This window comes from Monodon monoceros, unplaced genomic scaffold, assembly GCF_005190385.1.
Source record: "Monodon monoceros isolate NGI ecotype Baffin Bay Population unplaced genomic scaffold, NGI_Narwhal_1 Super_Scaffold_18, whole genome shotgun sequence".
In the NCBI taxonomy this organism is placed as follows: domain Eukaryota; kingdom Metazoa; phylum Chordata; class Mammalia; order Artiodactyla; family Monodontidae; genus Monodon; species Monodon monoceros.
In genome coordinates, this window is record NW_021703774.1 from 24228043 (window position 1) to 24241192 (window position 13150).

The 13150-nt window shown below is 37.0% G+C and overlaps 1 protein-coding gene across 1 annotated transcript in view; it reads right to left on the minus strand.

Moving 5' to 3' along the window:
• Positions 1–13150, minus strand: part of SCCPDH (saccharopine dehydrogenase (putative)) — a 40281-nt gene that overhangs the window by 13671 nt on the left and 13460 nt on the right. Inside the window, exons 6-9 of the mRNA XM_029230959.1 lie at positions 8587–8717; positions 7808–7925; positions 5423–5542; positions 5279–5335 (exon numbers count right to left, since the gene is read on the minus strand). Of these exons, the coding sequence (XP_029086792.1) occupies positions 5279–5335; positions 5423–5542; positions 7808–7925; positions 8587–8717 (426 nt within the window). The remainder of the gene's footprint in view (positions 1–5278; positions 5336–5422; positions 5543–7807; positions 7926–8586; positions 8718–13150) is intronic.

The following is a 13150-nucleotide window of genomic DNA, read 5'->3' on the forward strand; positions in this document are numbered from 1 at the left end:
ATGCTATCTGATTGTAACCCTCTCAGGCATGACACATTCAGTATGAGACAATTTTCAACAGTCTCTAGGATGCTACTACCAATTAATCAGAGTTGGCATTAAAAAAAAAAAAAAAAAAGCCTATCTGCTATCCAGGGCTAGCTCATGAAGGGCCTCACATCTGCAGAGATGGACTTCAGTCACTGGTGCTCTAGGAGTGTGAACCAAAATAACCCAAACATCACCCAGAACCTTCCTACCTCCACATCAGTGATTCACAACCTTGGCAGTGCATTAACATTACTGGGGAGTTTTCAAAAAGCCCAGTGCCCAGGCCACATTCCACACCAATCAAACCCGCATTTCTGGTCATCTGTTTTGGGCTCTCTCCCAAAGCTGAGAACCACTGACCTATCCTTCGAGGCCCCACTCCACACCTACTGAATCAGAATGTCCAGATGCCAGGGTCAAAACATGTATTTGAAAAAAATCTCCCTGGGTGATTCTGATATATAAAGTCCCAGCTGTAAGAGTCATTGCCAAAGCAATAAGCCAGGGAAGTATTTTAAAGAAGGTGATAACAGGGTCAGATTTTATTGTTTATTGAAGTATAGTTGATTTACAGTATTGTTAGTTTCAGGTGTACAGCAAAGTGATTTAGTTATACGTGTGTATATACATTTTTTCACATTATTTTCCATTATAGGTTATTACAAGATATTGAACATAGTTCCTTGTGTTATATAGTAAATCCATGTTGCTTATCTATTTTATGTATAGTAGTTTGTAGCTGTTAATCTCCTTTTCCTAATTTATTCACCCTTTCCCCTTTGGTAACCATAAATTTGTTTTCTATCTCTGAGAATGTTTCTGTTTTGTATATAGATTCATTTGTATCAATTTTTAGACTCCACATATAAGTGATATCATATAATATGTCTTTCTCTTACTTCACTTAGTACGGTATTCTCTAGGTCCATCCACATTGATGCAAACGGCAATATTTCATTCTTTTTTTATGTCTGAGTAATATACACCACATCTCCTCAAACCAATTGTCTGTTGACGGGCACTTGGGTTGTTTCCATGTCTTGGCTATTGTAAACAGTGCTGCTGTGTACATTGGGGTGGATTTACATTTCTGAATTAGAGTTTTCCTCTTTTCTGGATATATGCCCAGGAGTGGGATTGCTGGATCATATGGTAGCTCTATTTTTAGTTTTTTAAGGAATCTCCATACTGTTTTCCATAGTGGCTGTACCAATTTACATTCCCACCAACAGTGTAGAAGGCTTCTCTTTCCTCCACACCCTCTCCAGCATTTATTATTTGTAGACTTTATGATGATAGCCATTCTGACTGGTGTGAGGTGATAGCTCATCGTGGTTTTGTCATTTCTCTAATAATTAGTGATGTTGAGCATCTTTTCATGTGCTTCTTGGCCACATGTATGTCTTCATTGGAGAAATGTCTATTTAGATCTTCTGACCATTTTTTTTTTTTTTTTTTTTGCGGTACACGGGCCTCTCACTGTTGTGGCCTCTCCCGCTGCGGAGCACAGGCTCCGGACGCGCAGGCTCAGCGGCCATGGCTCACGGGTGCAGCCGCTCCATGGCATGTGGGATCCTCCTGGACCGGGGCACGAACCTGCATCCCCTGCATCGGCAGGTGGACCCTCAACCACTGCGCCACCAGGGAAGCCCTCTGACCATTTTTTAATTGGATTTTTTTTTAATATTGAGTTGTATGAACTGTTTGTATATTTTGGGCATTAACCCCTGTTTGGCTGCATTGTTTGCAAATGTTTTCTCCCAGTCCGTAGGTTGTCTTTTCATTTTGCTGATGGTTTGTTTTGCAGTGCAAAAGGTTTTAAGTTTAATTAGGTCCCATTTGTTTACTTTTGCTTTTATTTCTTTTGCCTTGGAATACAGATCTAAGAAAATATTGCCAAGATTTATGTCCAAGAATGCTTTGCCCAGGTTCTCCTGTAGAAGTTTTATGGTATCGTGTCTTATATTTAGGTCTTTAAACCATTTTGAATTTATTTTTGTATATGGTGTGAGGGAGTGTTCTAATTTCATTGACACATGAAGTTGTCCAGCTTTCCCAACACCACCTGCTGAAGAGACTGTCTTTTCTCCATTGTATATTCTTGCCTCTTTTGTCAAAGATTAATTGCCTATAGGTGTGTGGTTTTATTTCTGGGCTCTCTATTCTGTTCCATTGACCTGTCTGTTTTTGTGCCAATACCATGCTGTTTTGATTATGATAGCTTTGTAGTATTGTCTGAAGTCTAGAAGGGTTATGCCTCCAGCTTTGTTCTTTTTCCTCAGGATTGCTTTGGCAGTTCTGTGGTTCCATATTAATTTTAGGATTATTCGTTCCAGTTCTGTTAAAAATGTCATGGGTAATTTGATAGGGATGACATTAAATCTGTAGATTTCTTTGGATAGTATGGCCATTTTAACAATATTAATTCTTCTAGTCCAAGAGCATGGGCTATCTTTCCATTTCTTTGAATCATCTTCAATTTCCTTTATCAATGTTTTACAGTTTTTATCATATAGGTCTTTCACCACTTTGGTTAAGTTTATTCCTAGTTTTTTTTTTTGATGAGATTTTAAACGGGATTTTATTTTACTTTTTCTTTCTGATATTTCATTGTTAGTGTAAAGGACTGCAACAGATTTCTGTATATTAATCTTGTATCCTGTTACCTTGCTGAATTCATTTATTAGTTCCAATAGTTTTTGTGTGGAGTCTTTAGGGTTCCCTATATAGGGTATCATGTCATCTGCAATTTTACCTCTTCCCTTCCAATTTGGATATCTTTTATTTCTTTTTCTTGTCTGACTGCAGTGGCTAGGACTTCCAATACAATGTTGAACAGAAGTGATGAGAGTGGGCATCATCTGTCTTGTTCCTGAATTTGGTGGGAAGGCTTTCAGCTTTTCACTGTTCAGTTTTATGTTGGCTATGCATTTGTGGTAAATGGCTTTTATTATGTTGAGATATGTTTCCTCTATACCCACTTCGGTGAGAGTTTGTATCATGAATGGATGTTGAATTTTATCAAATGCTTTTTCTGCGTCTATTGAGATGATCCTATGATTTCTGTCTTCTCTTTTGTTAATGTGGTGTATCACACTGATTGATTTGCATATGTCGAACCATCCTTGGGAACAGAGTCAGATTTGCATCATAGATTTCTTATACAGCAGTGGGAAGATGAATTAGAAAGAAATCATAGGAAGGCTATGAACAGTTCAGCTGAAAGATAAGGGCCTGCACTATTAACAGTGAAAAGACAACCCCACAGACTGGGAGAAAATATTTGCAAATCACATATCTGATAAGGGATTAATATACAGAATATACACAGAGCTCCTCGAACTCAACAATACAGTACAAAAATGGGCAAACGACAAGAATAGACATTTCTCTAAAGAAGATATACAAATAAGCCAATAAGCAGCACATGGAAAGAAGTTCAACATCACTAATCATTTAGGGAACTGCAAATCAAAACCATAATGAGAGATCACCTCACAACTATTAGGATGGCTACTATAAAAAAAAAAAAAAGGAAATAGCAAGTGTTGGTAAGGATGTGGAGAAATTAGAACCTTTGTGCACAGTTGGTGGGAATGTAAAATGGTGCAGCCACAGTGGAAAATAGTTTGTTGGTTCCTAAAAAATTTAAAACTAGAATTACCACAGGATCCAACAATTGAATTTCTGGGAATATACCCAAAAGAACTGAAAGAAGGGTCTTGAAGAGATATCTGCACACCCAATTTCATAAAGGCATTATTCAAAATAGACAAAAATAGAAGTAACCCAAGTGTCTATGGACAGATGAATGGATAAGCAAAATATGGTATATACAATCAGCCCTCCATATTCATGATTTCTGTGTCCACACTCATCCAATGTCAAATCCAAATTATTTGGGAAAAAACTTCCAGAAATTTCCAAAGAGCAAAACTTGAATTTGCCTCATGCCACCAACTATTAACATACCATTTACAATTATTTACGTAGTATTTACATAGGTATTATAAAGTAATCTATAGATGATTTAAAGTATACAGGACAATGTCTATAAGTTATATGCAAATACTATGCTATTTTATATAAGGGACTTGAGCATCATGGATTTTGGTACCTGTGGGGCATCCTGGAACCAATCCTCTGAAGATACTGAGAAACAACCCTATATACAATGGAATATTATTTGGCCTCAAAAGAAAGGAAATTCTGACACATGCTACAACACGGATGAACTCTGAGGACATTATCCTATGTAAAATAAGCTGATCACAGAAGGACAAATTCTGCATGATTCCACTCATGATGTTCTAGTGTGGTCAAACTCATAGACACAAAGTAGAATTGTGTTTGCTAGGAACTGGGGAAAAAGGGGAAAGGAGAGTTATTTTTTAATGGGTATAGAGTTTCAGTTTTGCAAGATGAAAACAATTCTGGAAATGGATGGTGGTGATGGCTGTATAATAATATGAAAGTACTTGATACCACTGAACACTTAAAAATGGTTAAGATGGGGAATTTTGTCATGTGTATTTTACGACAATTAGAAGGAAGAGAGAGAGAGAGAGAAGAGAAGAGGGATAAGAGCCTGAACTAAGGTAGTTATGATGGATTTGGAGAAAAATCTAGAATGATGCCTACGTTCAGGACTGGGCAGATGACAGTGCCACCGACTGAGATGGGAAATACAGAAGGAAGAAGAGGGTTCAGTGGAAATAAATTTAGATTTTACACATGAAATCTGAAGTGCCTGAAGCAGTTATATTGAGGATACCGGATAGATGGTAATTCAACTTATCTACCATGGGGATCCAGGGTGTGTGAAAGAGGAAAGGGAAGAGAAGCTTGGAGGAGGGGGAGAGAGGACGTAAAAAAGGAGGAGATAATGAAGGAGAAAAATTGAAGAGTAAAAATATTTGAAATCTCTATGAAGTAAAGAGAATATAATTTCTGGAGCCAGATAGCTGGGTTCTCATCCTAACTTGGCCATTTACTCACTATAGGACTTTGGCAAGTTTCTTAGCCTCTCTGTGACTCATTTTCCTCATTTGTAAAATGGAGATAACACCTCAAGGAGTGTTCAAAAAGACTGAGTAATCTAATTTATGTAAAGAATATAAAAGAGTGTCTGAAACACAGTAAGTGCTTCATCAGGTCTTAGCTGTTATTTTCACTACACTGAGGAAAAGTAAAAATGAAATAAAGAAAAATATTATTTTAGAGACCTGGATACAAAGGAAAGGGTTACCTGTTTTTGTGTTGGACCTTGTTTTGAAAAATAACCAAAGGAGAAGAGCCATGGGAACTAAAGGAAAAAAAAAACCTTTAGTGATATTTTCAAAAATTCATGGAAAATACTTCTAAGGTCTAATTTCATAGAAATATTACTTACTTTTATGAGGAGTTGCCTTCCAATGCCAAACTTCACAAAGAATAAAAAGAAAAGTCCAGCAAACATCAGCTTAATAACAGAGGTGACACCTCCCACAGTTACATAAGCAGCATACTGAACCTAGATGAAGAATATAAAGTCAGGATGTTACTCCCTACTTTCTTAGACCAAGTAATACAAGAATGTTAGCTACTAATAACTTACTCTACAGTCATAAATATCGAACAAAAGCAGTTTCCATTTTATGAATGTGTTATGTTCCAAAAGCTTGTCCAGAAATCAGACACTGGGAAGACTTTTTTTTTTTTTTTTCCGAGGTACGCGGGCCTCTCACTGTTGTGGCCTCTCTCGTTGCGGAGCACAGGCTCTGGACGCGCAGGCTTAGCGGCCATGGCTCACGGGCCCAGCCGCTCCGCAGCATGTGGGATCTTCCCGGACTGGGGCACGAACCCATGTCCCCTGCATCAGCAGGCGGACTCTCAACCACTGTGCCACCAGGGAAGCCCCCAGGGAGGACATTTTTAAAAAGAAATTATTAAAATGGGCAGAAGGCCTAAATAGACATTTTCCAAAGAAGATATACAGATTGCCAGCAAACACATGAAAGGATGCTCAACATCACTAATCATTAGAGAAATGCAAATCAAAACTACAATGAGGTATCACCTCACACCGGTCAGAATGGCCATCACCAAAAAATCTACAAACATGGGCTTCCCTGGTGGCGCAGTGGTTGAGAGTCCGCCTGCCGATGCAGGGGACATGGGTTCATGCCCCGGTCCGGGAAGATCCCGCATGCCACAGAGCGGCTAGGCCCGTGAGCCATGGCCGCTGAGCCTGCACGTCTGGAGTCTGGAGCATGTGCTCCGCAACGGGAGAGGCCACAACAGTGAGAGGCCCGCGTACTGCAAAAAAACAAAACAAAACAAAACAAAAAAACTACAAACAATATATGCTGGAGAGGGTGTGGAGAAAAGGGAATCCTCTTGCACTGTTGGTGGGAATGTAAATTGATACAGCCACTATGGAGAATAGTATGGAGGTCCCTTAAAAAACTAAAAATAGAACTACCATATGACCCAACAATCCCACTACTGGGCATATACCCTGAGAAAACCATAATTCAAAAGTAGTCATGTACCACAATGTTCATTGCAGCACTATTTACAATAGCCAGGACATGGAATCAACCTAAATGCCCATCAACAGACGAATGGATAAAGAAGATGTGGCACATATATACAATGGAATATTACTCAACCATAAAAAGAAACGAAATTGACTTATTTGTAGTGAGGTGGATGGACCTAGAGTCTGTCAAACAGAATGAAGTAAGTCAGAAAGAGAAAAACAAATACTGTATGCTAACACATATATATGGAATCCAAAAAAAAAGGGTTCTGAAGAACCTAGGGGCAGGACAGGAATAAAGACGCAGACGTAGAGAATGGACATGAGGACACGAGGAGGGGGAAGGGTAAACTGGGACAAAGTGAGAGAGTGGCATGGAGCTATACACACTACCAAATGTAAAACAGATAGCTAGTAGGAAGAAGCCGCATAGCACAGGGAGATCAGCTCGGTGCTTTGTGTCCACCTAGAAGGGTGGGATAGGGAGGGTGGGAGGGAAAAGCAAGAGGGAAGAGATATGGGGATATATGTATATGTATAGCTGATTCACTTTGTTATACAGTAGAAGCTAACACACCATTGTAAAGCAATTATACTCCAATAAAGATGTTAAAAAAAAATTGTTGCAAAAGGTAATTAGCTCCCCCTACTTGAACACAAAAGTCCACATAATCTATATATAAAAAGTCCATAACAATATACCTGAGTTTAACAATTATACATTATAGAGTGTAGACTCCACTTACAATCTCTTCTATAAGAAAATACTCTCGTTTTTTGTTTTTTTTTTTAAACTAGACATAGTTTCCTCTTCAAGTCTCAGCAGTGGGAATAATTACTTCCCTCACCAAATGGAGTAGGATGGTTCTCTAGAGGTAGCAAGGAGATAAGAGAGAAGAACCTAGACACCTCCATACGCAACAGAAAGAGTATTCTAGCAGCTGAAGCTCGCAACAGGACTGTTGGGTATTTACGATACCAGGATTTCCTATATTGAACTTGCTGCTATTGTGTTACATTAAAAAGGTATTCAGAAGGTCAGAGTTGAATTATGGGAGAAGGCTATCACCACCCCCATAAAATGCAAAACGTTCTACACTACTAATTCTTTATGCTTCCAGAAACTGAAACATGCACTATTTTAGCTCTTTCTTTTTTTTGCTTTATAAACATAAAAATCCTACATTAAAATGATAGGGGAACTGAAACAAACACAGAATACTCTTTATTAAAAAATAAATCATATACGCTTACAGGTGATTGCTCTAAATTTTCGTGCAAGTAACGCTGAGTCCGCTTCACAACAGACACATCTGCTCCCAAGAAAGGAATGGAATAACTGTTGAGTTCTCTGCAGTAAGAAATTGGCCACCTGCAAGACAGAAGCATGTTGTATCTTCTCCATTTACAGTGACCACAACTATAACTGGTAAATTTCTGAATAAAAACCTTAACTCTTCTTGAGGCAATTAATAATAACAGTAAAGATGGCAGATCTGCTCTTAATTAAAATTTACTTCAGTATTTGTCCTTTGTTCTCTACACCTGCACCCAAAAAAGTGACAAGTTGGAACAATGTAGTATTCTTCACACCATGGGCACTTAACACATATAGTTTAACCATGTTTTATACCCCATCAATTTCCCTAGATAATGATAAGAAGAACACTCATTTCAACAGCCAAACTCTGAGTTTAGAGTTCTCACATATAAATACTAATTAATAGGTTGATTAATATACATAAGATCATATTTTTACAGCATGAAATTTAATTGATGTTTAATTTTGATATTGATAGTGAAGAGTCATAAAACTGATTTTTTCCAGAATTTTCCCAGAATCCAAATGTATTATTATATATGAAGTACTTAAACTTAGGGTAACGTATTAATTATATTTTATTTGTCTTTGAAAACAATCCTGAACTCACTATAAAAGTCTCCAGGCTTTTCTTAGTAGCATATGTTATTAACAGTCAGATAAACAACAATATGGTTAGATAAACAGAAGAATAGATTTTGAGATAATATACCTTCTTTTCAATTTTGGACCAACAATTGGGACAGGCTTCAAATTGGACTCATTTCGTAGTTTTTTCAAATTACTCTGATCTCCAAAACCATAAACCGCTGACTTCCAGGTACCATCATGAGTGCACAACCCCTAACAAAATAATTCAAGAGTTAAAGCAACTTGTCTTAGAACTGACACAATATTGTAAATTAACTATACTCCAATAAAATTAAAATATTAGAAGAAACATGTCTTAAGGGGTAATTACTAAAATGTAAAGCCAAGTAATTTATAATTGATACAAAGAACATTTCACCTCTATTTGAGCAAGGCATAATCCCTTATTTAATAATCTTGAGATAAATTTTTATGACTGGCTAGGCAGCAGTAAAACTCATCAGTTTGATCACATTCACTATTTATACCCTATTTATATATTATATATTTACAAACATATGCCCTTTCTTCTTTCCTCCTACCATTATTTATGCTCTTTTTAATAAGTTTCATGTCATCATTTTCACTCAACTATTTATCACTGATTGCTTTAAGCAGAAAAAAAGAAACACTAAAACCATCAGAAGATTCAGGTTTTCATATAACAGCTTTGATGAAACTGAAAGGTAAAGAGACACCAACCTAATTTCTATTTTGGTACAGATTAATTTCTTCTGTTTGTTAAAATTAAATCAGAGCTAAAAGTCTTAAGAGTTTGATTTGTGAAACTATCCTCAGTCTGCACCTAGCCAATCTGACCTACTTGCAAAGATTTCCAAAAATCAGGAGAAAATAGTTTTTTTAAAAACGTTAAGAGTATCTTCTCATACAAATAAGCCATCAAAAAGGCAAAAATTACATTCCATTTTAAAAACCTTTTATTTTGTTGAAAAATAGAAAGAAAAGTGCACAAGACATAAAAGTATAATTTAATGTAATTATGAAGCTAACATCTATGTAAACCCAGAAGGCCCTCCTTCTGTCCTGCCTTTGTGGTAATCAAGAAAACTCCTTGCTTCTTTAAGAGTTTTACCACCTAAGTATTCATTTCTAAACAGTGCAGTGAGTTTTGCCCGTTTCTAAATTTTACAGAAATGGAACCATATAATGTATATTCCTTGAGTTTGGCTTCTTTTGCTCAAAATTGTGATGTTAGGATTCATCATGTGTTAGAAGGACCTCCTACTCTGCTGTTGACCTTCCATTTTCTTAATGGTGTCTTGTGATATAAAAAGACATACTCAATTTAAAATTTTAAATGTATTCCACTTTTTTTTTTATATTTAATGCCTTCCGTGTCTTTTGCAAGCAGTCATTTGTTCCCTGTACAACATGGTGACTATAGTTTATATTATATAGAAAATTAGAAATTTGCCAGGAAAGATGATTTTAAAAGTTCTTAGGACTTCCCTGGTAGTGCAGTGGTTAAGAATCTGCCTGCCAATGCAGGGGACACGGATTCAATCCCTGGTCTGGGAAGATTCCACATGCTGCGGAGCAACTAAGCCTGTGCACCAAAACTACTGAGCCTGTGCCCTAGAGCCCGTGAGCCACAACTACTGAGCCTGTGTGCCACACTACTGAAGCCCATGCGCCTAGAGCCCATGCTCCTCAACAAAAGAAGCCACCGCAATGAGAAGCCCACGCACTGCAACGAAGAGTAGCCCCTGCTCGACACAACTAGAGAAAGCCCGCATGCAGCAACAAAGACCCAACACAGCCAAAGATAAATAAATAAATAAATTTTAAAAAATTGTTTATATGCTTAAAAAATAAACATATAAAGAGCTGCTGATAATCAGATTCCAAATAAAGAAAAGTTACTTCAAAAAAAATAAATACAAGCTCTCATCACAAGAAAAAAAACTTAAGTATGGTAATGGATGCTAACTAGTGGTGATCATTTGTAATATAAACAAATATTAAATTATTATGTTGTACACCTAAATAGTACAATGTTATATGTCAATTATACCTCAATAAAAATAAATTAACAAAATAAAATATATTTCTGGAAAAAAAGAAACCATTCCTGACCTTGAGGCCATGAAATACTCATCTTCTAAAAGCTTACTGTTTAGCCTTATGCATTTAGGTCTATAACCCCCCTAAACTTGATTTTTGTACACAGTGCAAAGTATGAGTCCAATTTCATTGTTTCCCCACACCCATCATCTCCCGAAAAAGACCCTTTACCATAAATCAAGTGCTCATATATGCACAAACTACTCGGAGTTCTTTATCCTAATCTGCTGGCCTATCGATATCTCCCTGCCAACGTAACACTCTGACTTGATAATGTCTTGATATTCAAGAACATCCTTCTACCTTATTCTCCTTTAAGAAAGTGTTGGTTATTCTTGGCCCTCTGCATTTCCATATACATTTTAGAATTAGTTTGTCAAATTGCATACTAAAACAAAACAAGCAAGCAAAAAAAAAAACCTGTTTGCGATTTTGATTGGAATTATATGGGATTATAAATTAATTTAAGGAAAACTGACATTTTAACAAAATTGAGCCTTCCAATCCATGAATATGGTGGATTCTTCCATTTATTTGTCTTCTTTAAGGTCACTCAATAACATTTTATAGTTTTCTTCACAGAAATCTTGTACATTTTATATCCCTTATTCTTAAGTACTTGATTTTTTAATGCTACTATAAATGGTCTCATTTTAAAAAATTCATTTTCTAACTGTGGCTGGTATACAGAAATGCAACTGATTTTTAAATTACTGTTGTATCCAGCAACAATAAAGACTAGAGTGGAAATAAATGAAACAGAGAATAGAAAAACAATAGAGAAAATCAACGAAACCAAAAGGTGGTTCTTTGAAGAAATCAACCAAAATGAAAAACCTTTAGCTAGATTGACAGAGAGAGAAAGAAAAAGAAAGAGAGAGAGAGAACTCAAATTACTAAAATCAGGAATGAAAGAAGGGGCATTACCAACCTTTCAGAAATAAAAAAGAGTATAAGGGAATACTATGAACAACTGGATGCCAACAAGTAAACAACCTAGATGAAATGGACAAATTCCTAGAAAGACACTGTTATGGATTAAATTTTGTACCCACCCCAAATTTATATGTAGAAGGCCTAACCCCCGGTACCTCAGAATGTAACCTTATTTGTAAGCAGGGTTGTTGTAGGTGTAACTAGTTAAGTTGAGGTCATACATATTGGAGGAAGTGGGCCCCCAACCCCAAACCACTGGTGTCCTTATAAAAAGGAGAAATTTGGACACACACACATATGAAGATGGAAGAGAGGTCTGAGTGATGCATCTACAACAAAGGAACACCAAAGATTGCAAGCAAACCACCAGAAGCTAGGAGAGAAACATGGAACAGATTCTCCCTCACAGCCCTCAGAAGAAACCCTGCCAACATCTTAATCATGGACTTCTAGCCTCCAGAACTGTGAGAACAATGTTTCCCTTGTTTAAGCAACCCAGTTTGCGGTACTTTATTACAGGAGTCCTAAGAAACTAATGCAGACACAAACTACCAAAACGGACTTAAGAGTATACAGAAAATCCTAACAACCTATAAGAAGTGAAGACATTGAATTCTTATCATCTCTTCACTGATTTCTAGTATAATTTCATTATAGTCTAAAACATACTCTAGAACGGGGGTTGGCAAACTATTTCTGTAAAAGGTCAAACTAAATATTTTAGGCTGTGCAGGCCACATCTGGTCTCTGCTGCGTATTGTTTTTTATTATAGCTCTTTAAATATGTTAAAATTATTCTTAGCTTGCAGCCATATAAAAGTAGGCCATGGGCTGACCCTGCTCTGGAGCTGCACTATCTGGTATGGAAGCCATTATATAGCATATATGGAACACCTTCATCACTGAGGGAAGATTTACTGGACAGCACTGTCCTTGAGTATATGATTCCAACTCTCTGAAATTCTTTTGAGTCTTGCTTTATGGTCTAATACATAGTCTAAGATTCAATTTTTTATGTAAAGTAACAAAGCTTAAGGGGAAAAGTAGGACAAGGAGTAGGAGGAGAACAATCCTGTGCCAAGGGATGCATAGAATCAAGGCAGTTACCTCTGTCCATCCTTGTGAAATTAAGGCTCTGTATTTTGCTTTAAGGGGAATGAGAAGGAGCTGCATTGATTTCGATGTTTTCAAACGTCTCGTCCTGATTAAGGCCCAACTTTGAGTCCTTATAATAATAGGACTTAATAACATTTATTGAGTGATTGTAAAGTGCCAACCACTGTTCTGATTTATATTCATTGACTAATTTAATCCTCATAGCAACCATATGAAGGAGACACAACTCTCATCTCCTGTTATAGATCATCTCCTGCTCCTCTTTCAAAAGAAGCCTCTTTTCTAGCTCTGTTTTCTCACTATCTCCCTGTAGTGGACATCTGTTTTTTGTCAGTCCTACACTAATTTCCTGCAGGGAATTCTTAATTCCCCTACCCTATGTTCTGCTTACAACACTCTCTTTCCTATTGGAAGTTTGTTACGTGTTGTTGAGAAGGGCTTGGCCCTATGATTCCCTCTCCAGAGGCCCATGACCCAGGCCTGGGCAACCTTATTACTCCGTTACCCCA